This window comes from Oncorhynchus masou, chromosome 29 (genome assembly GCF_036934945.1).
Source record: "Oncorhynchus masou masou isolate Uvic2021 chromosome 29, UVic_Omas_1.1, whole genome shotgun sequence".
Lineage (NCBI taxonomy): Eukaryota > Metazoa > Chordata > Actinopteri > Salmoniformes > Salmonidae > Oncorhynchus > Oncorhynchus masou.
The window spans coordinates 97,261,479-97,286,908 of NC_088240.1; the positions used below are offsets into that span (position 1 = coordinate 97,261,479).

The 25,430-nt window shown below is 48.3% G+C and overlaps 1 protein-coding gene across 1 annotated transcript in view; it reads left to right on the forward strand.

Annotated features, from left to right (window-relative positions):
- LOC135519856 (threonylcarbamoyladenosine tRNA methylthiotransferase-like) overlaps nucleotides 1–25,430 on the forward strand; it is a 528,096-nt gene that overhangs the window by 193,361 nt on the left and 309,305 nt on the right. Inside the window, exon 7 of the mRNA XM_064945063.1 lies at nucleotides 19,715–19,818. Coding sequence (XP_064801135.1) covers nucleotides 19,715–19,818 — 104 coding nt within the window. The remainder of the gene's footprint in view (nucleotides 1–19,714; nucleotides 19,819–25,430) is intronic.

The window sequence follows — 25,430 nt, forward strand, 5'->3', positions numbered from 1 at the left end:
TCAGCCTCCCTCCCTTGTCCTCAGCCTCCCTCCCTTGTCCTCAACCTCCCACCCTTGTCCTCAGCCTCCCTCCCTTGTCCTCAACTTCACTCCCTTGTCCTCAACCTCCATCCCTTGTCCTCAACCTCCATCCCTTGTCCTCAACCTCCCTCCCTTGTCCTCAGCATCCCTCCCTTGTCCTCAACCTCCCTCCCTAGTTCTCAGCCTCCCTCCCTTGTCCTCAGCCTCCCACCCTTGTCCTCAACCTCCATCCCTTGTCCTCAACCTCCCACCCTTGTCCTCAACCTCCCTCCCTTGTCCTCAGCATCCCACGCTGTGTATCGTGAGCAATATGTTTGGAACGTCAAATAACAATCAAATCGTAGTATAGATGAATAATGTATGTAGAACCTTGTCAAGTGTAATACATGTGGTGTAGCCACCTAAGTGTTGTGTTGATACGGTATCGGGAGGTCCCTGGTAATTCCCAGCCCTACTGTGTGTGTGGTGGAGGGGGTCTCCGTAGGTCTGAGTCTCTGTGCTGTATAGAGGGTAATTAAAGATGTGATGAAGTGGGAGATGAGGAGCAGATTAAGCCTGGATCAAGTGGTTGAGGCCACTCTGGTACACAAGGCCTCTGTTTAGGGCATCTCATGTCTCCTAACTCTGATGCTCTAAACTAAAACGCCCTAATCTGCTCCCCAGGCAGAGCTCCGTCTTTTCTCTCTCCTTCTCTGAGTCCCTCTCTCTCTTTTAGTATCTCTCTCTTTACCCCTCTCTCCGAGTCCCTCTCTCTCTTTTAGTATCTCTCTCTTTACCCCTCTCTCCGAGTCCCTCTCTCTCTTTTAGTATCTCTCTCTTTACCCCTCTCTCTGAGTCTCTTTCTTTACCTCCTTCTCTGAGTCCCTCTCTCTCTTTTAGTATCTCTCTCTTTACCCCTCTCTCCGAGTCTCTTTCTGTACCTCCTTCTCTGAGTCCCTCTCTCTCTTTTAGTATCTCTCTCTTTACCCCTCTCTCCGAGTCTCTTTCTTTACCTCCTTCTCTGAGTCCCTCTCTCTCTTTTAGTATCTCTCTCTTTACCCCTCTCTCCGAGTCTCTTTCTTTACCTCCTTCTCTGAGTCCCTCTCTCTCTTTTAGTATCTCTCTCTTTACCCCTCTCTCCGAGTCTCTTTCTTTACCTCCTTCTCTGAGTCCCTCTCTCTCTTTTAGTATCTCTCTCTTTACCCCTCTCTCTGAGTCTCTCTCTCTTTACCCCTCTCTCCGAGTCTCTTTCTTTACCTCCTCCTCTGAGTCCCTCTCTCTCTTTTAGTATCTCTCTCTTTACCCCTCTCTCTGAGTCTCTTTCTTTACCTCCTCCTCTGAGTCCCTCTCTCTCTTTTAGTATCTCTCTCTTTACCCCTCTCTCTGAGTCTCTTTCTTTACCTCCTTCTCTGAGTCCCTCTCTCTTTTAGTATCTCTCTCTTTACCCCTCTCTCCGAGTCTCTTTCTTTACCTCCTTCTCCGAGTCCCTCTCTCTCTTTTAGTATCTCTCTCTTTACCCCTCTCTCTGAGTCTCTTTCTTTACCTCCTTCTCTGAGTCCCTCTCTCTCTTTTAGTATCTCTCTCTTTACCCCTCTCTCTGAGTCTCTTTCTTTACCTCCTTCTCTGAGTCCCTCTCTCTCTTTTAGTATCTCTCTCTTTACCCCTCTCTCTGAGTCTCTTTCTTTACCTCCTTCTCTGAGTCCCTCTCTCTCTTTTAGTATCTCTCTCTTTACCCCTCTCTCTGAGTCTCTTTCTTTACCTCCTTCTCTGAGTCCCTCTCTCTCTTTTAGAATCTCTCTCTTTACCCCTCTCTCCGAGTCTCTTTATTTACCTCCTTCTCTGAGTCCCTCTCTCTCTCTTTTAGTATCTCTCTCTTTACCCCTCTCTCCGAGTCTCTTTCTTTACCTCCTTCTCTGAGTCCCTCTCTCTCTTTTAGTATCTCTCTCTTTACCCCTCTCTCCGAGTCTCTTTCTTTACCTCCTTCTCTGAGTCCCTCTCTCTCTTTTAGTATCTCTCTCTTTACCCCTCTCTCCGAGTCTCTTTCTTTACCTCCTTCTCTGAGTCCCTCTCTCTTTACCTCTCTCTCTCTTTACCCCTCTCTCTGAGTCTTTCTTTACCTCCTTCTCTGAGTATCTCTCTCTCTTTTAGTATCTCTCTCTTTACCCCTCTCTCTGAGTCTCTTTCTGTACCTCCTTCTCTGAGTCCCTCTCTCTCTTTTAGTATCTCTCTCTTTACCCCTCTCTCCGAGTCTCTTTCTTTACCTCCTTCTCTGAGTCCCTCTCTCTCTTTTAGTATCTCTCTCTTTACCCCTCTCTCCGAGTCTCTTTCTTTACCTCCTTCTCTGAGTCCCTCTCTCTTTACCTCTCTCTCTCTTTACCCCTCTCTCTGAGTCTTTCTTTACCTCCTTCTCTGAGTATCTCTCTCTCTTTTAGTATCTCTCTCTTTACCCCTCTCTCTGAGTCTCTTTCTGTACCTCCTTCTCTGAGTCCCTCTCTCTCTTTTAGTATCTCTCTCTTTACCCCTCTCTCCGAGTCTCTTTCTTTACCTCCTTCTCTGAGTCCCTCTCTCTCTTTTAGTATCTCTCTCTTTACCCCTCTCTCTGAGTCTCTTTCTTTACCTCCTTCTCTGAGTCCCTCTCTCTCTTTTAGTATCTCTCTCTTTACCCCTCTCTCTGAGTCTCTTTCTTTACCTCCTTCTCTGAGTCCCTCTCTCTCTTTTAGTATCTCTCTCTTTACCCCTCTCTCCGAGTCTCTTTCTTTACCTCCTTCTCTGAGTCCCTCTCTCTCTTTTAGTATCTCTCTCTTTACCCCTCTCTCTGAGTCTCTTTCTGTACCTCCTTCTCTGAGTCCCTCTCTCTCTTTTAGTATCTCTCTCTTTACCCCTCTCTCTGAGTCTCTTTCTTTACCTCCTTCTCTGAGTCCCTCTCTCTCTTTTAGTATCTCTCTCTTTACCCCTCTCTCTGAGTCTCTTTCTGTACCTCCTTCTCTGAGTCCCTCTCTCTCTTTTAGTATCTCTCTCTTTACCCCTCTCTCCGAGACTCTTTCTTTACCTCCTTCTCTGAGTCCCTCTCTCTTTACCTCTCTCTCTCTTTACCCCTCTCTCTGAGTCTTTCTTTACCTCCTTCTCTGAGTATCTCTCTCTCTTTTAGTATCTCTCTCTTTACCCCTCTCTCTGAGTCTCTTTCTGTACCTCCTTCTCTGAGTCCCTCTCTCTCTTTTAGTATCTCTCTCTTTACCCCTCTCTCCGAGTCTCTTTCTGTACCTCCTTCTCTGAGTCCCTCTCTCTCTTTTAGTATCTCTCTCTTTACCCCTCTCTCCGAGTCTCTTTCTTTACCTCCTTCTCTGAGTCCCTCTCTCTCTTTTAGTATCTCTCTCTTTACCCCTCTCTCTGAGTCTCTTTCTTTACCTCCTTCTCTGAGTCCCTCTCTCTCTTTTAGTATCTCTCTCTTTACCCCTCTCTCTGAGTCTCTTTCTTTACCTCCTTCTCTGAGTCCCTCTCTCTCTTTTAGTATCTCTCTCTTTACCCCTCTCTCCGAGTCTCTTTCTTTACCTCCTTCTCTGAGTCCCTCTCTCTCTTTTAGTATCTCTCTCTTTACCCCTCTCTCCGAGTCTCTTTCTTTACCTCCTTCTCTGAGTCCCTCTCTCTCTTTTAGTATCTCTCTCTTTACCCCTCTCTCCGAGTCTCTTTCTTTACCTCCTTCTCTGAGTCCCTCTCTCTCTTTTAGTATCTCTCTCTTTACCCCTCTCTCCGAGTCTCTTTCTTTACCTCCTTCTCTGAGTCCCTCTCTCTCTTTTAGTATCTCTCTCTTTACCCCTCTCTCCGAGTCTCTTTCTTTACCTCCTTCTCTGAGTCCCTCTCTCTCTTTTAGTATCTCTCTCTTTACCCCTCTCTCCGAGTCTCTTTCTTTACCTCCTTCTCTGAGTCCCTCTCTCTCTTTTAGTATCTCTCTCTTTACCCCTCTCTCTGAGTCTCTTTCTTTACCTCCTTCTCTGAGTCCCTCTCTCTCTTTTAGTATCTCTCTCTTTACCCCTCTCTCCGAGTCTCTTTCTTTACCTCCTTCTCTGAGTCCCTCTCTCTCTTTTAGTATCTCTCTCTTTACCCCTCTCTCTGAGTCTCTTTCTGTACCTCCTTCTCTGAGTCCCTCTCTTTTAGTATCTCTCTCTTTACCCCTCTCTCTGAGTCTCTTTCTTTACCTCCTTCTCTGAGTCCCTCTCTCTCTTTTAGTATCTCTCTCTTTACCCCTCTCTCCGAGTCTCTTTCTGTACCTCCTTCTCTGAGTCCCTCTCTCTCTTTTAGTATCTCTCTCTTTACCCCTCTCTCCGAGTCTCTTTCTTTACCTCCTTCTCTGAGTCCCTCTCTCTTTACCTCTCTCTCTCTTTACCCCTCTCTCTGAGTCTTTCTTTACCTCCTTCTCTGAGTATCTCTCTCTCTTTTAGTATCTCTCTCTTTACCCCTCTCTCCGAGTCTCTTTCTGTACCTCCTTCTCTGAGTCCCTCTCTCTTTTAGTATCTCTCTCTTTACCCCTCTCTCCGAGTCTCTTTCTTTACCTCCTTCTCTGAGTCCCTCTCTCTCCTTTAGTATCTCTCTCTTTACCCCTCTCTCCGAGTCTCTTTCTTTACCTCCTTCTCCGAGTCCCTCTCTCTCTTTTAGTATCTCTCTCTTTACCCCTCTCTCCGAGTCTCTTTCTTTACCTCCTTCTCTGAGTCCCTCTCTCTCTTTTAGTATCTCTCTCTTTACCCCTCTCTCCGAGTCTCTTTCTGTACCTCCTTCTCTGAGTCCCTCTCTCTCTTTTAGAATCTCTCTCTTTACCCCTATCTCCGAGTCTCTTTCTTTACCTCCTTCTCTGAGTCCCTCTCTCTCTCTTTTAGTATCTCTCTCTTTACCCCTCTCTCCGAGTCTCTTTCTTTACCTCCTTCTCTGAGTCCCTCTCTCTCTTTTAGTATCTCTCTCTTTACCCCTCTCTCCGAGTCTCTTTCTGTACCTCCTTCTCTGAGTCCCTCTCTCTCTTTTAGTATCTCTCTCTTTACCCCTCTCTCCGAGTCTCTTTCTTTACCTCCTTCTCTGAGTCCCTCTCTCTCTTTTAGTATCTCTCTCTTTACCCCTCTCTCTGAGTCTCTTTCTTTACCTCCTTCTCTGAGTCCCTCTCTCTCTTTTAGTATCTCTCTCTTTTACCCCTCTCTCCGAGTCTCTTTCTTTACCTCCTTCTCTGAGTCCCTCTCTCTCTTTTAGTATCTCTCTCTTTACCCCTCTCTCCGAGTCTCTTTCTTTACCTCCTTCTCTGAGTCCCTCTCTCTCTTTTAGTATCTCTCTCTTTACCCCTCTCTCCGAGTCTCTTTCTTTACCTCCTTCTCTGAGTCCCTCTCTCTCTTTTAGTATCTCTCTCTTTACCCCTCTCTCCGAGTCTCTTTCTGTACCACCTCCTCTGAGTCCCTCTCTCTCTTTTAGAATCTCTCTCTTTACCCCTCTCTCCGAGTCTCTTTCTTTACCTCCTTCTCTGAGTCCCTCTCTCTCTCTTTTATGATCTCTCTCTTACCTCTCTCTTTACCTCTCTCTCTCTCTTTACCTCTTTCTCTGAGTCTGTCTCTCTCTCTTTACCTCTTTCTCTCTGAGTCTCTCTCTCTCTTACCTCTTTCTCTCTGAGTCTCTCTCTCTCTTACCTCTTTCTCTCTGAGTATCTCTCTCTCTACCTATTTCTCTGATTCTCTCTCTCTCTACCTCTTTCTCTGAGTCTCTCTCTCTCTACCTCTTTCTCTGAGTCTCTCTCTCTACCTCTTTCTCTGAGTCTCTCTCTCTTTACCTCTTTCTCTGAGTCTCTCTCTCTTTACCTCTTTCTCTGAGTATCCCTCTTACCTCTTTCTCTGAGTCTCTCTCTACCTCTTTCTCTGAGTCTCTCTCTCTTTACCTCTCTCTCTGAGTCTCTCTCTCTCTCTTTACCTCTCTCTCCGAGTCTCTCTCTTTACCTTTTTCTCTGAGTCTCTCTCTCTCTTACCTCTTTCTCTGAGTCTCTCTCTCTTTTACCTCTTTCTCTGAGTATCTCTTTACCTCTTTCTCTGAGTCTATCTTTGTCTTTCTCTGAGTCTCTCTCTCTCTTTACCTCTTTCTCTGAATCTCTCTCTCTCTACCTCTTTCTCTGAGTCTGTCTCTCTCTTTGTCTTTCTCTGAGTCTCTCTCTCTCTACCTCTTTCTCTGAGTCTGTCTCTCTCTTTGTCTTTCTCTGAGTCTCTCTCTCTCTACCTCTTTCTCTGAGTCTGTCTCTCTCTTTGTCTTTCTCTGAGTCTCTCTCTCTTTACCTGTTTCAGTCTTTCTCTCTCACCTCTTCCTCTGAAAGAGTGCATTGTCCCAGTCTCCATCTGTCCCAGGCTGTGTCTCTGTGCAGTGTCCCAGTCTCCATCTGTCTCTGTCCCAGGCTGTGTCTCTGTGCAGTGTCCCAGTCTCCATCTGTCCCAGTCCCTGGCTGTGTCTCTGTGCAGTGTCCCAGTCTCCATCTGTCCCAGTCCCTGGCTGTGTCTCTGTGCATTGTCCCAGTCTCCATCGGTCCCAGTCCCTGGCTGTGTCTCTGTGCAGTGTCCCAGTCTCCATCTGTCCCAGGCTGTGTCTCTGTGCAGTGTCCCAGTCTCCATCTGTCCCAGTCCCTGGCTGTGTCTCTGTGCAGTGTCCCAGTCTCCATCTGTCCCAGTCCCTGGCTGTGTCTCTGTGCATTGTCCCAGTCTCCATCTGTCCCAGTCCCTGGCTGTGTCTCTGTGCAGTGTCCCAGTCTCCATCTGTCTCTGTCCCAGGCTGTGTCTCTGTGCAGTGTCCCAGTCTCCATCTGTCTCTGTCCCAGGCTGTGTCTCTGTGCAGTGTCCCAGTCTCCATCTGTCCCAGTCCCTGGCTGTGTCTCTGTGCAGTGTCCCAGTCTCCATCGGTCCCAGTCCCTGGCTGTGTCTCTGTGCATTGTCCCAGTCTCCATCTGTCCCAGTCCCTGGCTGTGTCTCTGTGCAGTGTCCCAGTCTCCATCTGTCTCTGTCCCAGGCTGTGTCTCTGTGCAGTGTCCCAGTCTCCATCTGTCTCTGTCCCAGGCTGTGTCTCTGTGCAGTGTCCCAGTCTCCATCTGTCCCTGGCTGTGTCTCTGTGCAGTGTCCCAGTCTCCATCTGTCCCAGGCTGTGTCTCTGTGCAGTGTCCCAGTCTCCATCTGTCCCAGGCTGTGTCTCTGTGCAGTGTCCCAGTCTCCATCTGTCCCAGACTGTGTCTCTGTGCAGTGTCCCAGTCTCCACCTGTCTCTGTCCCAGGCTGTGTCTCTGTGCAGTGTCCCAGTCTCCACCTGTCCCAGGCTGTGTCTCTGTGCAGTGTCCCAACCTCCATCTGTCCCAGGCTGTGTCTCTGTGCAGTGTCCCAGTCTCCACCTGTCCCAGGCTGTGTCTCTGTGCAGTGTCCCAGTCTCCACCTGTCCCAGGCTGTGTCTCTGTGCAGTGTCCCAGTCTCCATCGGTCCCAGTCCCTGGCTGTGTCTCTGTGCATTGTCCCAGTCTCCATCTGTCCCAGTCCCTGGCTGTGTCTCTGTGCAGTGTCCCAGTCTCCATCTGTCTCTGTCCCAGGCTGTGTCTCTGTGCAGTGTCCCAGTCTCCATCTGTCTCTGTCCCAGGCTGTGTCTCTGTGCAGTGTCCCAGTCTCCATCTGTCCCAGGCTGTGTCTCTGTGCAGTGTCCCAGTCTCCATCTGTCCCAGGCTGTGTCTCTGTGCAGCGTCCCAGTCTCCACCTGTCCCAGGCTGTGTCTCTGTGCAGTGTCCCAGTCTCCACCTGTCTCTGTCCCAGGCTGTGTCTCTGTGCAGTGTCCCAGTCTCTACCTGTCCCAGGCTGTGTCTCTGTGCAGTGTCCCAGTCTCCATCTGTCCCAGGCTGTGTCTCTGTGCAGTGTCCCAGTCTCTAGTGTTGAATCATCTCTTTGTCTCTGACCTCATGAACTCTCTCTGTATTTAGTCTCGTGCTTCATGCTCCCTGTGAGGCCGCCACACACACACACACACACACACACACACACACACACACACACACACACACACACACCCTGATCTGTTCTCAGTGAAGGTTACACACAACACTGTGAGTTCTCTGACTGCTGCAGCTTCTTGTTTAGTCTCCAGACCCACTCTGTTTTCCCCTCGGCTTGTCTGAGCATTGTGTTAAAGGAAGGCTGCTCTACTGTGGCGTGCAGGCTGAGTGGCCTATAGGCTGTTGCCATAGAAATAGTACTACTGATTTAGATTTCTTCTTGGCTTCTGCTGCTAGCGTTGTTACACGGGCCCCTTTCTACATTATCTCAGGGTCATGAGTTCACTCCTTTCTACATTATCCCAGGGTCATGAGTTCACTCCTTTCTACATTATTGCAGGGTCATGAGTGCACTCCTTTCTACATTATCACAGGGTCATGAGTTCACTCCTTCCTACATTATCTCAGGGTCATGAGTTCACTCCTTTCTACATTATCTCAGGGTCATGAGTTCACTCCTTTCTACATTATCCCATGGTCATGAGTTCACTCCTTTCTACATTATCCCATGGTCATGAGTTCACTCCTTCCTGCATTATCTCAGGGTCATGCGTTCACTCCTTTCTACATTATCCCAGGGTCATGAGTTCACTCCTTCCTACATTATCTCAGGGTCATGAGTTCACTCCTTTCTACATTATCCCAGGGTCATGAGTTCACTCATTTCTACATTATCCCAGGGTCATGAGTTCACTCCTTCCTACATTATCTCAGGGTCATGAGTTCACTCATATCTACATTATCTCAGGGTCATGAGTTCACTCCTTTCTACATTATCTCAGGGTCATGAGTTCACTCCTTTCTACATTATCTCAGGCTCATTATCTCACCTGATCATGCTGTTAGTTCACTCCTTCTTTCATTATTTCAGGGTCATTATCTCACCTGATCCTGCTGTTAGTTCACCCCTTCCTTCATTATCTCAGTGTCATTATCTCAGGTTCATGAGTTCACCTAATCCTGCTGTTAGTTCACCCCTTCCTTCATTATCTCAGGGTCATTGTCTCACCTGATCTTGCTGTTAGTTCGCCCATATCCTACATTATCTCAGGTTGATGAGTTCACCTGATCCTGCTGTTAGTTCGCCCATATCCTACATTATCTCAGGTTGATGAGTTCACCTGATTTACCTGTTAGTTCACCTGCCCAGACTGGTAGACAGCCAGTCGACAGCCCGTTGTTGTGTTCAATAGGCATAGCACTGCGGTTTCATATCAAATTAAATTCTATCGGGTCGTGTATTTTTTTCCAGATGTTATCGCAGGTGCAGCAGAAGTGCTTTTGAGTTCCTAGTTCCATTCAGTACTGCATTGCCAAACCAACAGAAGCGGTTGAGCTGTTAAAGCTCTGGTTCGTGTGGTGAGGTCTGCCATGTGTTGTCCCTGGGTGACATTTCAGCTCTTCCATTGGCTCAGAAACCTGTGTGTTTCTCACACTTCAGCAGCTCTCTTTGACTCGTAAACCATTTCTCAAATGGACCCTTGATGCCGTTCAGACTTAAAACACTAAATTGTTTGCTGTTTAGTTAGTTTTATTCCTGCAGTGGGAGTCGTCCCAGTGGTGTTCGACTGTTTTCTTCCACTTTGACTCTCAGGAGCCTGTTATGAAAGGACTTTGTTTGTTTTCTACTTTGTGTGTTGGGTTCAATAGTCACTCGACCCTCCTTGTCCTGGTTGACACAAACAATACAATGATTTCCTGCAACTTCTCTTCAAGTTCAAACCACTTTATTCATTATTTTTTGTTATTTTTTTTTGTTATCAATGTCTCGAAATAATAATAATAATAATAACACAATACGTGGCTATAGATTCAGCTGCTTTCCCATTAATGGAGAAGAAATGCTTTGTTGTAAAAATGCAGATCACAGGCTTAGTGTTTAGGCCCTTAGTGCTTTCCTTCCTCTGCTCATAGAAGACATGGGTTCAAACACTATTTGAAACCGTTCAAATCCTTTCATCCCAGAATGCCCCAGTCTCCCTGGAATGTGAGACGGCATTGTTTTACGGTTCTGGGACTGTTTTATTGGTTTCAGCTTAATTAAACACCAATAAAGTATTTGAAATACATTTCAAATAGTATTTGAAGCCGTTCTGGGAGGCAGCAGCTCCTAGGAGTGTCCTCTTGGGTGTGTGTCTGCCAGTGAGGGGGTCAGTGTAATTTGGTGCAGGTTTCCACTCAGGGACACACATTAATATATTGAGGGACCAGGAGTCGGATCAGGGGGACCAGTGCCATTGTCTCTCCATCACCTGCAGTGTTGACGGGGAGAGAAAGAGGTGTGTGTGTGTGTGTGTGTTTGTGTGTGTAACATATGTACAGCTGTGTGCTGTTGCACCAGGGGCCTTCCCAGCCTCTGAGCCATAACGATGTAGTACATTGTCCTGTGTGTGTGTGTGTGTGTGTGTGTGTGTGTGTAACATATGTACAGCTGTGTGCTGTTGCACCAGGGGCCTTCCCTGCCTCTGAGCCATAACGATGTAGTACATTGTCCTGTGTGTGTGTGTGTGTGTGTGTGTGTGTGTGTGTAACATATGTACAGCTGTGTGCTGTTGCACCAGGGGCCTTCCCTGCCTCTGAGCCATAACGATGTAGTACATTGTCTGTGTGTGTGTGTGTGTGTGTGTGTGTGTGTGTGTGTGTGTGTGTGTGTGTGTGTGTGTGTGTGTGTGTGTGTGTGTGTGTGTAACATATGTACAGCTGTGTGCTGTTGCACCAGGGGCCTTCCCAGCCTCTGAGCCATAACGATGTAGTACATTGTCCTGTGTGTGTGTGTGTGTGTGTGTGTGTGTGTGTGTAACATATGTACAGCTGTGTGCTGTTGCACCAGGGGCCTTCCCTGCCTCTGAGCCATAACGATGTAGTACATTGTCCTGTGTGTGTGTGTGTGTGTGTGTGTGTGTGTGTGTGTGTGTGTGTAACATATGTACAGCTGTGTGCTGTTGCACCAGGGGCCTTCCCAGCCTCTGAGCCATAACGATGTAGTACATTGTCCTGTGTGTGTGTGTGTGTGTGTGTGTGTGTGTGTGTGTGTGTGTGTGTGTGTGTGTGTCGTGATGATGAAGTATGTTGTTCTCGTACACCTTCATGTGTAATTAATGTTTGAGGAGAGAGTCACACGGCAACACAGCAAGAGGCATTCAGACGACAGGTTACAGTCGTTAAGGAATCAGAAATGAGTTACTGCAGGTGTCTAGAGAGGAGGGGGGGGGGGAGAAGTAAGTCTCGTTTGGAGAAGTAAGTCTCCATTACTGAACAACAATAATACACTGAAATCACAAGCTGCTCCTCTCCACGGTCTCTCGTCACGTCTTTAAAATAACAGTAATACTGGTGTTGGAAGTTAGTTCAGTGAGATTCTGGTTTCTGTTGGCCTGGTACTGTTGGCCTGGTTCTGTTGGCCTGGTTCTGTTGGCCTGGTACTGTTGGCCTGGTTCTGCTGGCCTGGTACTGTTGGCCTGGTTCTGTTGGCCTGGTTCTGTTGGCCTGGTTCTGTTGGCCTGGTACTGTTGGCCTGGTACTGTTGGCCTGGTACTGTTGGCCTGGTACTGTTGGCCTGGTTCTGTTGGCCTGGTTCTGTTGGCCTGGTACTGTTGGCCTGGTTCTGTTGGCCTGGTTCTGTTGGCCTGGTTCTGTTTGAAACCAGTGTGGTTGTGATGAGTCTGAGATGCTCCTGTCAGAGTGGTTGGGATGTCCCGTGAGGTACTCAGACAGAGGGGGAGAGAGAGAGGGAGAGAGGTTGGGATGTCCCGTGAGGTACTCAGTCAGAGGGGGAGAGAGAGAGGGAGAGGGAGAGAGGTTGGGATGTCCCGTGAGGTAGTCAGTCAGAGGGAGAGACAGAGGGGGAGAGAGAGAGAGAGGTTGGGATGTCCCGTGAGGTACTCAGTCAGAGGGAGAGAGAGGGAGGGAGGGAGAGAGAGAGAGAGGTTGGGATGTCCCGTGAGGTAGTCAGTCAGAGGGAGATACAGAGGGGGAGAGAGGGAGGGAGGGAGAGAAAGAGAGAGAGTTGGGATGTCCCGTGAGGTAGTCAGTCAGAGGGAGATACAGAGGGGAGAGAGGGAGGGAGGGAGAGAAAGAGAGCGAGTTGGGATGTCCCGTGAGGTAGTCAGTCAGAGGGAGATACAGAGGGGGAGAGAGGGAGGGAGGGAGAGAAAGAGAGAGAGTTGGGATGTCCCGTGAGGTACTCAGTCAGAGGGAGATACAGAGACAGGAGAGAGAGAGAGAGGTTGGGATGTCCCGTGAGGTAGTCAGTCAGAGGGAGAGACAGAGACATGAGACAGAGAGGTTGGCAGCTCTCCTGTCTGTCAGCGTGGATGGATGAAGTGCAGAGCGATGGTTGACAGACACTAACAGCTCCTCTGCTCCAGGCGACCCTGCTGCTACTACACAAACTAGCTGCGTCTGAAAACAAGTGCGTTTCTCTGTCAGTAACCAACATCACACAGCCACCACAGTAATACATAATTAACCACCTTGCGTATGTTTAAGTCTTAACTCTCGTTAGAAGTGTGAAACTATTTCCTGGGGACTTTTTTCATATTACTGCCTTAATGTAATTCACTCAACAAAGATCGTTTTTCCCTGGTAGGATTTTATCTAGTAGCTCTGTCTAGTGGTAATGTAGACGTTGTCAGGACAACAACCTACAGTAAATGTAGTAATGTAGACGTTGTCAGGACAAGACACCACAGTGAATGTTGTAATGCAGATGTTGTCAGGACAACAACCTACATTCAATATAATAATGTAGACGTTGTCAGGACAACAAACTACAGTAACTGTAGTAATGTAGACGTTGTCAGGACAACAAAGACAGTACATGTAGTAATGTAGATGTCGTCAGGACAACAAAAACAATACATATAGTAATGTAGACGTTGTCAGGACAACAAAGACAGTACATGTAGTAATGTAGATGTTGTCAGGACAACAAAGACAGTACATGCATTAATGTTGGAGGGGTAGAGAGGTTGGGGTGTGGGGGGGGGGAGAGGAGGCTGCAGGCCAGAGGGGGGAGTAGGGTGTTGAGAGGGGGCTGTGGAGAAACACGAGGAAGGAGGAGAGTTGACTCTTCCGGAAGCCAGACCCACAGATTTCTGGTTCCAGCCACCCTCTGACAGGGGGTTAAATGGGGGAGACAGGATGATGGGAGAGTGGGAGAGGGCCCCATCTGTTAGTGTTCTCTCTGAGGCCAGGTCATGTTAAGCCGCCATCTTTAATGCCCATTCTAATCAGGGAAAGTGCCGGAGATGGATCTCCTTTCAAAGACGTCCGTTCACCTCAAATCTGACTGGACCACCACAGCATTATTAGTACTTGTCTTTAGTCTAAATCTCTAGCTCCCTTTCTCTCTCGGGCTCTCTCTCTCTCGGGCTCTCTCTCTCTCCCCTCTCTCTCTCTCCTCTCTCTCTCGGGCTCTCTCCTCTCTCTCTCTCGGGCTCTCTCCTCTCTCTCTCTCGGGCTCCCTCTCTCTCTCGGGCTCCCTCTCTCTCTCGGGCTCTCTCTCTCGGGCTCTCTCTCTCTCGGGCTCTCTCTCTCTCGGGCTCTCTCTCTCTCTCTCGGGCTCTCTCTCTCTCTCGGGCTCTCTCTCTCTCTCGGGCTCTCTCTCTCTCGGGCTCTCTCTCGGGCTCTCTCTCTCTCGGGCTCTCTCTCTCTCGGGCTCTCTCTCTCTCGGGCTCTCTCTCTCTCGGGCTCTCTCTCTCTCACTCTCTCGGCTCTCTCTCTCTCGGGCTCTCTCTCTGTCTCTCGGGCTCTCTCTCTCGGGCTCTCTCTCTCAGGCTCTCACTCTCTCGGGCTCTCTCTCGGGCTCTCTCTCTCTCACTCTCTCGGGCTCTCTCTCTCTCTCTCTCGGGCTCTCTCTCTCTCACTCTCTCTCTCTCTATCTTTCACTCTCTCTCTCTCTCTCTCTCTCTCTCTCTCTCTCGGGCTCTCTCTCTCGGGCTCTCTCTCTCTCGGACTCTCTGTCACTCTCTCGGGCTCTCTCTCTCTCTCGGGCTCTCTCTATCTCTCACTCTCTCTCTCTCTCTCTCTCTCTGGCTCTCTCTCTCTCTCTCGGGCTCTATCTCTCTGTCTCTCATCTTTTTGAGAGCTATTATAAGTGCAAGATTGCAGCACTGTATAAAAACACTCTTAGTCTGTGTGTGAATAGTGGTTTATTCTTAGTAACATATCAATCAAATATATTTATAAAACTCTTCTTACATCAGCCGATGTCGCAAAGTGCTGTACAGAAACCCAGCCTAAAACCCCAAACAGCAAGTGATGTAGAAGCACAGTGGCTAGGAACAACTCCCTAGGAAACCACCTAGAGAGGAACCAGGCTATGAGGGGAGCCAGTCCTCTTCTAGCTGTGCCAGGTGGAGATTATAACAGAACATGGCCAAGATGTTCAAATGTTCATAGATGACCAGCAGGGTCAGATAATAATAATCACAGTGGTTGTCGAGGGTGCAACAAGTCAGCACCTCAGGAGTAAATGTCAGTTGGCTTTTCATAGCCGAACATTCACAGTTAGAGACGACAGGTGCGGTAGAGAGAGTTGAAAACAGAAGGTCTGGGACAGGTAGCACGTCCTGTGAACAGGTCAGGGTTCCCTAGCCGCAGGCAGAACAGTTGAAACTGGAGCAGCAGCATGACCAGGTGGACTGGGGACAGCAAGGAGTCATCAGGCCAGGTAGTCCTGAGGCGTGGTCCCAGGGCTCAGGGTCTCCTGGAGGGGAGGCAGGGAGAGATAATTACTTCAATTCTAACAGGACACCGGATAAAACAGGAGAAATACTCCAGGTATAACAGATTGACCCTAGCCCCCGACACATAAACTATTGCAGCATAAATACTGGAGGCTGAAACAGGAGGGGTCAGGAGACACTGTGGCCCCGTCCGACGATACCCCCGGACAGGGCCAAACAGGCAGGATATAACCCCACCCACTTTGCCAAAGCACAGCCCCCATACCACTAGAGGGATATCTTCAACCACCAACTTACCATCCTGAGACAAGGCCGAGTATAGCCCACAAACATCTTCCATACGACACGAACCCGAGGGGGGCGCCAACCCGGACTGGAAGATCACATCAGTGACTCAACCCACTGAAGTGACCCACCCCTCCTATGGACGGCATGGAAGAGCACCAGTAAGTTAGTGACTCAGCCCCTGTAATAGGGTTAGAGGCAGAGAATCCCCGTGGAAAGAGGGGAACCGGCCAGGCAGAGACGGCAAGGGTGGTTCGTTGCTCCAGAGCCTTTCCGTTCACCTTCCCACTCCGGGGCCAGACTACACTCAATCATATGACCCACTGAAGAGATGAGTCTTCAGTAAAGACTTAAAGGTTGAGACCGAGTTTGCGTCTCTGACATGGGTAGGCAGACCGTTCCATAAAAATGGAGCTCTATAGGAGAAAGCCCTGCCTCCAGCTGTTTGCTTAGAAATTCTAGGGACAATTAGGAGGCCTGCGTCTCGTGACCGTAGCGTACGTTTAGGTATGTACGGCAGGACCAAATCAGAGAGATAGGTAGGAGCAAGCCCATGTAATGCTTTGTAGGTTAGCAGTAAAACCTTGAAATCAGCCCTTGCCTTAACAGGAAGCCAGTGTAGAGAGGCACTGGAGTAATATGATCACATTGTTTGGTTCTAGTCAGGATTCTAGCAGCCGTGTTCAGCACTAACTGAAGTTTATTTCGTGCTTTATCCGGGTAGCCGGAAAGTAGAGCATTGCAGTAGTCTAATCTAGAAATGACATAGGGATGGATACATTTTTCTGCCTCATTTTTGGACAGAAAGTTCCTGATCTTAGCAAATGGGGGGGGGGGGCTGTCGTTGAATAAATGAATGTGTTGTGCTTCTATGAGACTGAAGCCTGTATGTTATAATTTGGTCGCGGATGGTCTATTTCTGGTCGTCTCATTGTTACTCTGTGAGACTAGATCATTGTTGCCATGTGACGCTTCTTCATTGACAACTATTAATGGTTCGGTTTGTAAATCACTATTTAGTATTTTTACTGTTGGGGGGGGGTTAAACATACCCTGTTTACTCCATCCTAGTCTTCTGAACTGACGGGGGTTAAACATACCCTGTTTACTCCATCCTAGTCTTCTGAACTGACGGGGGGGTTAAACTGACCCTGTTTACTCCATCCTAGTCTTCTGAACTGACGGGGTTTAGACAGACCCTGTTTACTCCATCCTAGTCTTCTGAACTGACGGGGGGTTTAGACAGACCCTGTTTACTCCATCCTAGTCTTCTGAACTGACGGGGGTTTAGACAGACCCTGTTTACTCCATCCTAGTCTTCTGAACTGACGGGGGGTTTAGACAGACCCTGTTTACTCCATCCTAGTCTTCTGAACTGACGGGGGTTAAACATACCCTGTTTACTCCATCCTAGTCTTCTGAACTGACGGGGGGGTTAGACAGACCCTGTTTACTCCATCCTAGCCTTCTGAACTGACGGGGGGGTTTAGACAGACCCTGTTTACTCCATCCTAGTCTTCTGAACTGACGGGGGTTAAACATACCCTGTTTACTCCATCCTAGTCTTCTGAACTGACGGGGGGTTTAGACAGACCCTGTTTACTCCATCCTAGTCTTCTGAACTGACGGGGGGGTTAGACAGACCCTGTTTACTCCATCCTAGCCTTCTGAACTGAAGGGGGGGTTAAACATACCCTGTTTACTCCATCCTAGTCTTCTGAACTGACGGGGGTTTAGACAGACCCTGTTTACTCCATCCTAGTCTTCTGAACTGACGGGGGGGGGGGTTAGACAGACCCTGTTTACTCCATCCTAGTCTTCTGAACTGACGGGGGTTTAGACAGACCCTGTTTACTCCATCCTAGTCTTCTGAACTGACAGGGGGTTTTAGACAGACCCTGTTTACTCCATCCTAGTCTTCTGAACTGACGGGGGGTTTAGACAGACCCTGTTTACTCCATCCTAGTCTTCTGAACTGACGGGGGGGTTTAAATAGACCCTGTTTACTCCATCCTAGTCTTCTGAACTGACGGGGGTTAAACATACCCTGTTTACTCCATCCTAGTCTTCTGAACTGACGGGGGGTTTAGACAGACCCTGTTTACTCCATCCTAGTCTTCTGAACTGACGGGGGTTTAGACAGACCCTGTTTACTCCATCCTAGTCTTCTGAACTGATGGGGGTTTAAACAGACCCTGTTTACTCCATCCTAGTCTTCTGAACTGACGGGGGTTTAGACAGACCCTGTTTACTCCATCCTAGTCTTCTGAACTGATGGGGGGGTTTAAACAGACCCTGTTTACTCCATCCTAGTCTTATGAACTGACGGGGGTTTAGACAGACCCTGTTTACTCCATCCTAGTCTTCTGAACTGACGGGGGTTTAGACAGACCCTGTTTACTCCATCCTAGTCTTCTGAAATGACGGGGGGGTTAGACAGACCCTGTTTACTCCATCCTAGTCTTCTGAACTGACGGGGGGGTTTAGACAGACCCTGTTTACTCCATCCTAGTCTTCTGAACTGACGGGGGGTTTAGACAGACCCTGTTTACTCCATCCTAGTCTTCTGAACTGACGGGGGTTTAGACAGACCCTGTTTACTCCATCCTAGTCTTCTGAACTGACGGGGGGGGGGGGTTAAACTGACCCTGTTTACTCCATCCTAGTCTTCTGAACTGACGGGGGGTTAGACAGACCCTGTTTACTCCATCCTAGTCTTCTGAACTGATGGGGGTTTAGACTGTTTGTCCAGGAGTCAACCTAGTCTTTTTCCCTCCCAACTTGAGGCCTAATCTATACCATAGAGAAATAAAGCTTTGTTTCCACAGTTGTTTGACCATGGTCTCAAATATCTTGCTTACAAAGTCTTCGGAATGTGAAAAAGAAATGTGTCCCTGTAAAAAAAAAATATATATATAGATATATAGATATAAAACCTTCCTTTCCCAGCCAGCTTGAATCATTTCTTTTTTCTTCCATTTGATTCGTTCCATTTTTCCCTCTGGCTGGTTTTAAACCAATGAAAAACAGACTCGTTTCTCCCTCTCGAGAAACCCGGGTTAAGGCAAGACAACAGCAGTAGCATCATTGATCTCCTGAATCCCAGCAGCTTGGCACGTCAAGGCCAGACACCACTACAACCAGCAGCACAGGCTTTGTACGACACCGTGTGTCTTAGTGGTTAAGATAGAGAGGGAGAGAGGGAGCTAGGGAGGGAGGGAGCTAGGGAGGGAGGGAGCTAGGGAGGGAGGGAGAGAGGGAGCTAGGGAGGGAGGGAGCTAGGGAGGGAGGGAGCTAGGGAGGGAGGGAGCTAGGGGGAGGGAGGGAGAGGGAGCTAGGGAGGGAGGGAGGGAGCTAGGGAGGGAGGGAGGGAGCTAGGGGGAGGGAGGGAGGGAGCTAGGGAGGGAGGGAGAGAGGGAGGGAGCTATGGAGGAAGGGAGGGAGAGAGGGGGTTAGGGAGGGAGAGAGAGAGAGAGACAGGGGGTTAGGGAGGGAGGGCGGGAGAGGGGAGAGAGGGAGGGAGGGAGGGAGGGAGGGAGGGAGGGAGGGAGGGAGATGATCTGTGTGGAGAACAGGTAATGATGGTACAGCCGTTGTCTCCCTCTCTTCTCTTTCATTCTTCCAGAACTTGGAAACAGCCATGATACCGCCATGTCAAAGTTTTGGCACTGCCTGCTCTTAGATGTGTGTGTGTGTGAGCTGTGTGTGTGTGAGATGTGTGTGTGTGTGAGCTGTGTGTGTGTGAGATGTAGTTTGGCATAGCTGTCTGAACTCAGCCGGACACACAGCTCATCAGTGGAACAGGAAAGCTGAGAACTCAAAGAAGCCCTGAGCGTCTCAGCTAAACAGTCAGCCAGCAACAGAGGAATTCAGCCAGACAGCAACAGAGGAATTCAGTCAGCCAGCAACAGAGGAATTCAGTCAGCCAGCAACAGAGGAATTCAGTCAGCCAGCAACAGAGGGATTCAGTCAGCCAGCAACAGAGGAATTCAGTCAGCCAGCAACAGAGGAATTCAGCCAGCCAGCCAGGAACAGAGGAATTCAGCCAGTCAACCAGCCCAGCCAGCCAGCAACAGAGGAATTCAGCCAGCAACAGAGGAATTCAGCCAGTCAGCTCAGTCAGTCAGTCAGCTCAGTCAGCCCAGCCAGCCAGCCAGTCAAAGGAATGGAAACCTGCCCTCCTGCACTGTGCTTCTCTCCTCTCAGATTCACCTCACAGCAAATATAACGAGCAGAAGGAGACAGACATACGGAGAACCAGAACAATTGATCATGTCTGAAAGGAAAGCAGTTGTCCACCTCGGCACTCACATCAAAAGAGCCCTTGATGAGGGGGGGGACACAACCAACTATACCACTCCAAAGATTCAGTTCTCTCTCCGTATTAAACCTGCTTCCTTTTCCTCTTCAGATGCGTTCTTCTCTATATTATAACGTTTAGTTAAAAGGCTATTTGGTCTCAGAATAATCTAATGAACCATATGATTGCCTGGGAGACATGGTGTTTGGTCGTTCGTACACTTGATCACACACACAACCTGTTGTTGTTGTCTTTATCTCTTTAAAATGGCCGCCTTCAAAAAGGCTTCCTTGGTCACTGCTTGTAACGTCTCAAGTCCTGGCGGTTCTACTGCTGAACTTCACTAGTCTGTTGAAATCAGATGTAGGTTTGTCTGAGGCGTGACCTCCTCTTCTCTCTCTCTCCCTCTCCAGTTGTCTGAATGCCTGTACCTACTGTAAAACCAAGCATGCCAGAGGAGACCTGGCCAGCTACCCTGTGGAGGAACTCGTGGAGAGAGCCAGACAGTCCTTCCAAGGTGAGTCTACAGCCGACCAATCACGCTGCTGCTCCAGGTACACTGACTCCCTTACTAACTACCAACTCTTTATTGGAGATCGCACCAGGGGGATCTAGTGGGTTGTTGGAGATCTAGTGGGCTGTTGGAGATGGTACCAGGGGGATCTAGTGGGTTGTTGGAGATCGCACCAGGGGGATCTAGTGGGCTGTTGGAGATCGCACCAGGGGGATCTAGTGGGTTGTTGGAGATGGTACCAGGGGGATCTAGTGGGTTGTTGGAGATGGCACCAGGGGGATCTAGTGGGTTGTTGGAGATGGTACCAGGGGGATCTAGTGGGTTGTTGGAGATGGTACCAGGGGGATCTAGTGGGTTGTTGGAGATGGGGATCTAGTGGGTTGTAGGATATGGGGATCTAGTGTGTTGTAGGAGATGGGGATCTAGTGTGTTGTAATAGATGGGGATCTAGTGGGTTGTAGGAGATGGGGATCTAGTGGGTTGTAGGAGATGGGGATCTAGTGGGTTGTAGGAGATGGGGATCTAGTGCGTTGTAGGAGATGGTACCAGGGGGATCTAGTGGGTTGTTGGAGATGGTACCAGGGGGATCTAGTGGGTTGATGGAGATGGTACCAGGGGGATCTAGTGGGTTGTTGGAGATAGCACCAGGGGATCTAGTGGGTTGTTGGAGATAGCACCAGGGGATCTAGCCAGAACGTAATCATGTCTAATGATCAACACACCACTACTAGCTAAAGTCCGATTGACTTCTTCACCCAACATCGATACAGTTGTTCACGTTTCTTTGTAGACAGCCCTTCCAAGGTGAACATACCCGTCCAACACCAACAATGTTATGCTTTGTTTCAGCCCACATATAACAAGAGCAAGGAGATACATGGAGACAGATCATTCATCATGTCTTGGACTAACACACCACTACTAATGAATGACTAACTAACTAATGAACTAACTATCTATCTAACTATCTAACTAACTAACGGCAGACAGACTTCCTCACTGTCCATGTTGCTTTGTTTCCATTAACTGCCCCTCATTTCTATCATCAACAAGCCCAGTTCAGAGCCAACTAACACACCACAACTAACGAACTAACTAACTAACGAACTAACTAACGAACTAACGAACTAACTAACTAATGCACTAATTAACTAACTAACGAACGAACTAACGAACTAACGAACGAACTAACGAACGAACTAACGAACGAACTAACGAACTAACGAACTAACGAACTAACGAACTAACTAACTAACTAATGAACTAACTAACTAACTAACTAACTAATGAACTAACTATCTAACTAACTAACGGCAGACAGACTTCCTCACTGTCCATGTTGCTTTGTTTCCATTAACTGCCCCTCATTTCTATCATCAACAAGCCCAGTTCAGGACCAATGAAACGACAGGTCCCTTTTAAATGCTCTCCGGCAACCGTCGTTTGATCCGTCCTGATTGGACAGCTGATTTCATCACGCCTCCACGTAGACTGACACGTCTCATCATGTTTCTATTTAAGGCAGGCGGACGGACGCACACGCTTCCCCGAAAGCCTTAGTAATTATCTGTCTCTCTGTGTGTGTGTGGAGTCTGTCAGCAACACGGCCTGCCTGTCAATCACAGAGCAGTGATAGGACAGTTCTGGAATCACACCCAACCAATCAGGTTAACCAGCCAATCGTTGTGTCAGGCAGTTATCGGGGGGGGAGGTTCCCTGGGTGTATTACATGTATATTTACAGTTAAAGTACTGTGTGTTTTTGTGTGTTTTTACCTCAGGTATAGTGCAGTATAACAGCGTAGTCTAATACTTGTGCTTTATCACATAGTACCAGGCTTTGGCTTCGTTGTTACTAAATGGAAGAAGCTAAACCGTCTCCCTGAGGTCTTCTGACATCCGAGTCCACGATGAAGATGAATTCACATGTGATTTTTATTTTGTTTTTTAAAGCTGTAAAACGCTGTTCGTTGTTGTCTCTTCTCTCTCTTCCCAGTGTGGAAGTCTTACCGGTCGTCTTAGTGCAGATTGGAGTTCAACCCTAAAGAGGAATACAATGTTTTATTGACTTGTCTCTAGTGCGCTGGTTTAGTTTGTCATGGAGGGGTCATGAAGGGGTCATATTGGACGTAGAGGATGGACACGTCCCAAATGGGACCCTATTCCCTATATAGTGCACTGCTTTAGACCGGGGCCCTATTCCCTAAATAGTGCACTACTTTGACCAGAGCCCTATTCCCTATATAGTGCACTACTTTAGACCAGAGCCCTATTCCCTATATAGTGCATTACACTTTAGACCAGAGCCCTACTCCCTATATATACCCATAGGGCTCTGGTCCAAAGTAGTGCACTATATAGTGAATAGGGCCCTGATCTAAAGTAGTGCAGTATATAGGGTGGACTCTGGGCTAATGTAGTGCACTATATAGGGAATAGGGTGGACTCTGGGCTAAAGTAGTGCACTATATAGGGAATAGGGTGGACTCTGGGCTAAAGTAGTGCACTATATAGGGAATAGGGTGGACTCTGGGCTAAAGTAGTGCACTATATAGGGAATAGGGTGGACTCTGGTCTATAGTAGTGCACTATATAGGGAATAGGGTGGACTCTGGTCTAATGTAATGCACTATATAGGGAATAGGGTGGACTCTGGTCTAATGTAATGCACTATATAGGGAATAGGGTGGACTCTGGGCTAAAGTAGTGCACTATATAGGGAATAGGGTGGACTCTGGGCTAAAGTAGTGCACTATATAGGGAATAGGGTGGACTCTGGTCTATAGTAGTGCACTATATAGGGAATAGGGTGGACTCTGGTCTAATGTAATGCACTATATAGGGAATAGGGTGGACTCTGGTCTAATGTAATGCACTATATAGGGAATAGGGTGGACTCTGGGCTAAAGTAGTGCACTATATAGGGAATAGGGTGGTCTCTGGGCTAAAGTAGTGCACTATATAGGGAATAGGGTGGACTCTGGGCTAAAGTAGTGCACTATATAGGGAATAGGGTGGACTCTGGGCTAATGTAATGCACTATATAGGGAATAGGGTGGACTCTGGGCTAAAGTAGTGCACTATATAGGGAATAGGGTGGACTCTGGGCCAATGTAGTGCACTATATAGAGAATAGGGTGGACTCTGGGCTAAAGTAGTGCACTATATAGGGAATAGGGTGGACTCTGGGCTAAAGTAGTGCACTATATAGGGAATAGGGTGGACTCTGGGCTAAAGTAGTGCACTATATAGGGAATAGGGTGGACTCTGGGCTAAAGTAGTGCACTATATAGGGAATAGGGTGGACTCTGGTCTATAGTAGTGCACTATATAGGGAATAGGGTGGACTCTGGTCTAATGTAATGCACTATATAGGGAATAGGGTGGACTCTGGTCTAATGTAATGCACTATATAGGGAATAGGGTGGACTCTGGGCTAAAGTAGTGCACTATATAGGGAATAGGGTGGACTCTGGGCTAAAGTAGTGCACTATATAGGGAATAGGGTGGACTCTGGTCTATAGTAGTGCACTATATAGGGAATAGGGTGGACTCTGGTCTAATGTAATGCACTATATAGGGAATAGGGTGGACTCTGGTCTAATGTAATGCACTATATAGGGAATAGGGTGGACTCTGGGCTAAAGTAGTGCACTATATAGGGAATAGGGTGGTCTCTGGGCTAAAGTAGTGCACTATATAGGGAATAGGGTGGACTCTGGGCTAAAGTAGTGCACTATATAGGGAATAGGGTGGACTCTGGGCTAATGTAATGCACTATATAGGGAATAGGGTGGACTCTGGGCTAAAGTAGTGCACTATATAGGGAATAGGGTGGACTCTGGGCCAATGTAGTGCACTATATAGAGAATAGGGTGGACTCTGGGCTAAAGTAGTGCACTATATAGGGAATAGGGTGGACTCTGGTCTATAGTAGTGCACTATATAGGGAATAGGGTGGACTCTGGGCTAAAGTAGTGCACTATATAGGGAATAGGGTGGACTCTGGGCTAAAGTAGTGCACTATATAGGGAATAGGGTGGACTCTGGGCTAATGTAATGCACTATATAGGGAATAGGGTGGACTCTGGGCTAAAGTAGTGCACTATATAGGGAATAGGGTGGACTCTGGGCCAATGTAGTGCACTATATAGAGAATAGGGTGGACTCTGGGCTAAAGTAGTGCACTATATAGGGAATAGGGTGGACTCTGGGCTAAAGTAGTGCACTATATAGGGAATAGGGTGGACTCTGGGCTAATGTAGTGCACTATATAGGGAATAGGGTGGACTCTGGGCTAATGTAGTGCACTATATAGAGAATAGGGTGGACTCTGGGCTAAAGTAGTGCACTATATAGGGAATAGGGTGGACTCTGGGCTAATGTAGTGCACTATATAGGGAATAGGGTGGACTCTGGGCTAATGTAGTGCACTATATAGGGAATAGGGTGGACTCTGGGCTAATGTAGTGCACTATATAGGGAATAGGGTGGACTCTGGTCTATAGTAGTGCACTATATAGGGAATAGGGTGGTGTTTGGCAAACAGATGTCTTCCTGGGAATCAGTTTCTCGTTGCTCCGGCAACGCCCAGGGAAAGTTGACAGTTTATAGAAAGTACAGCTGACCTACAGACCTTAGTGGATAGGCTGGGTCAGCCAGATTCCTCTTCAGTGAAGGCTGTTGCTGTTGTGTGAAGGCTGTTGCTGTTGTGTGAAGGCTGTTGCTCTGTGTGAAGGCTGTTGTTATGTGTGAAGGCTGTTGATGTGGTGTGAAGGCTGTTGTTCTGTGTGAAGGTTGTTGCTGTGGTGTGAAGGCTGTTGTTCTGTGTAAAGATGCTTGTTCTGTGTGAAGGCTGTTGCTCTGTGTAAAGGCTGTTGTTCTGTGTGAAGGCTGTTGCTCTGTGTGAAGGCTGTTGCTCTGTGTAAAGGCTGTTGTTCTGTGTGAAGGCTGTTGTTCTGTGTGAAGGCTGTTGTTCTGTGTGAAGGCTGTTGCTCTGTGTGAAGGCTGTTGCTCTGTGTGAAGGCTGTTGCTCTGTGTGAAGGCTGTTGCTCTGTGTGAAGGCTGTTGCTCTGTGTGAAGGCTGTTGCTCTGTGTGAAGGCTGTTGCTCTGTGTGAAGGCTGTTGCTCTGTGTGAAGGCTGTTGCTGTGGTGTGAAGGCTGTTGCTGTGGTGTGAAGGCTGTTGCTCTGTGTGAAGGCTGTTGCTCTGTGTGAAGGCTGTTGCTCTGTGTGAAGGCTGTTGCTCTGTGTGAAGGCTGTTGCTGTGGTGTGAAGGCTGTTGCTCTGTGTGAAGTATGTTGCTCTGTGTGAAGGCTGTTGCTGTGGTGTGAAGGCTGTTGCTCTGTGTGAAGGCTGTTGCTCTGTGTGAAGGCTGTTGCTCTGTGTAAAGGCTGTTGTTCTGTGTGAAGGCTGTTGTTCTGTGTGAAGGCTGTTGTTCTGTGTGAAGGCTGTTGCTCTGTGTGAAGGCTGTTGCTCTGTGTGAAGGCTGTTGCTCTGTGTGAAGGCTGTTGCTCTGTGTGAAGGCTGTTGCTCTGTGTGAAGTATGTTGCTCTGTGTGAAGGCTGTTGCTGTGGTGTGAAGGCTGTTGCTCTGTGTGAAGGATGTTGCTGTGGTGT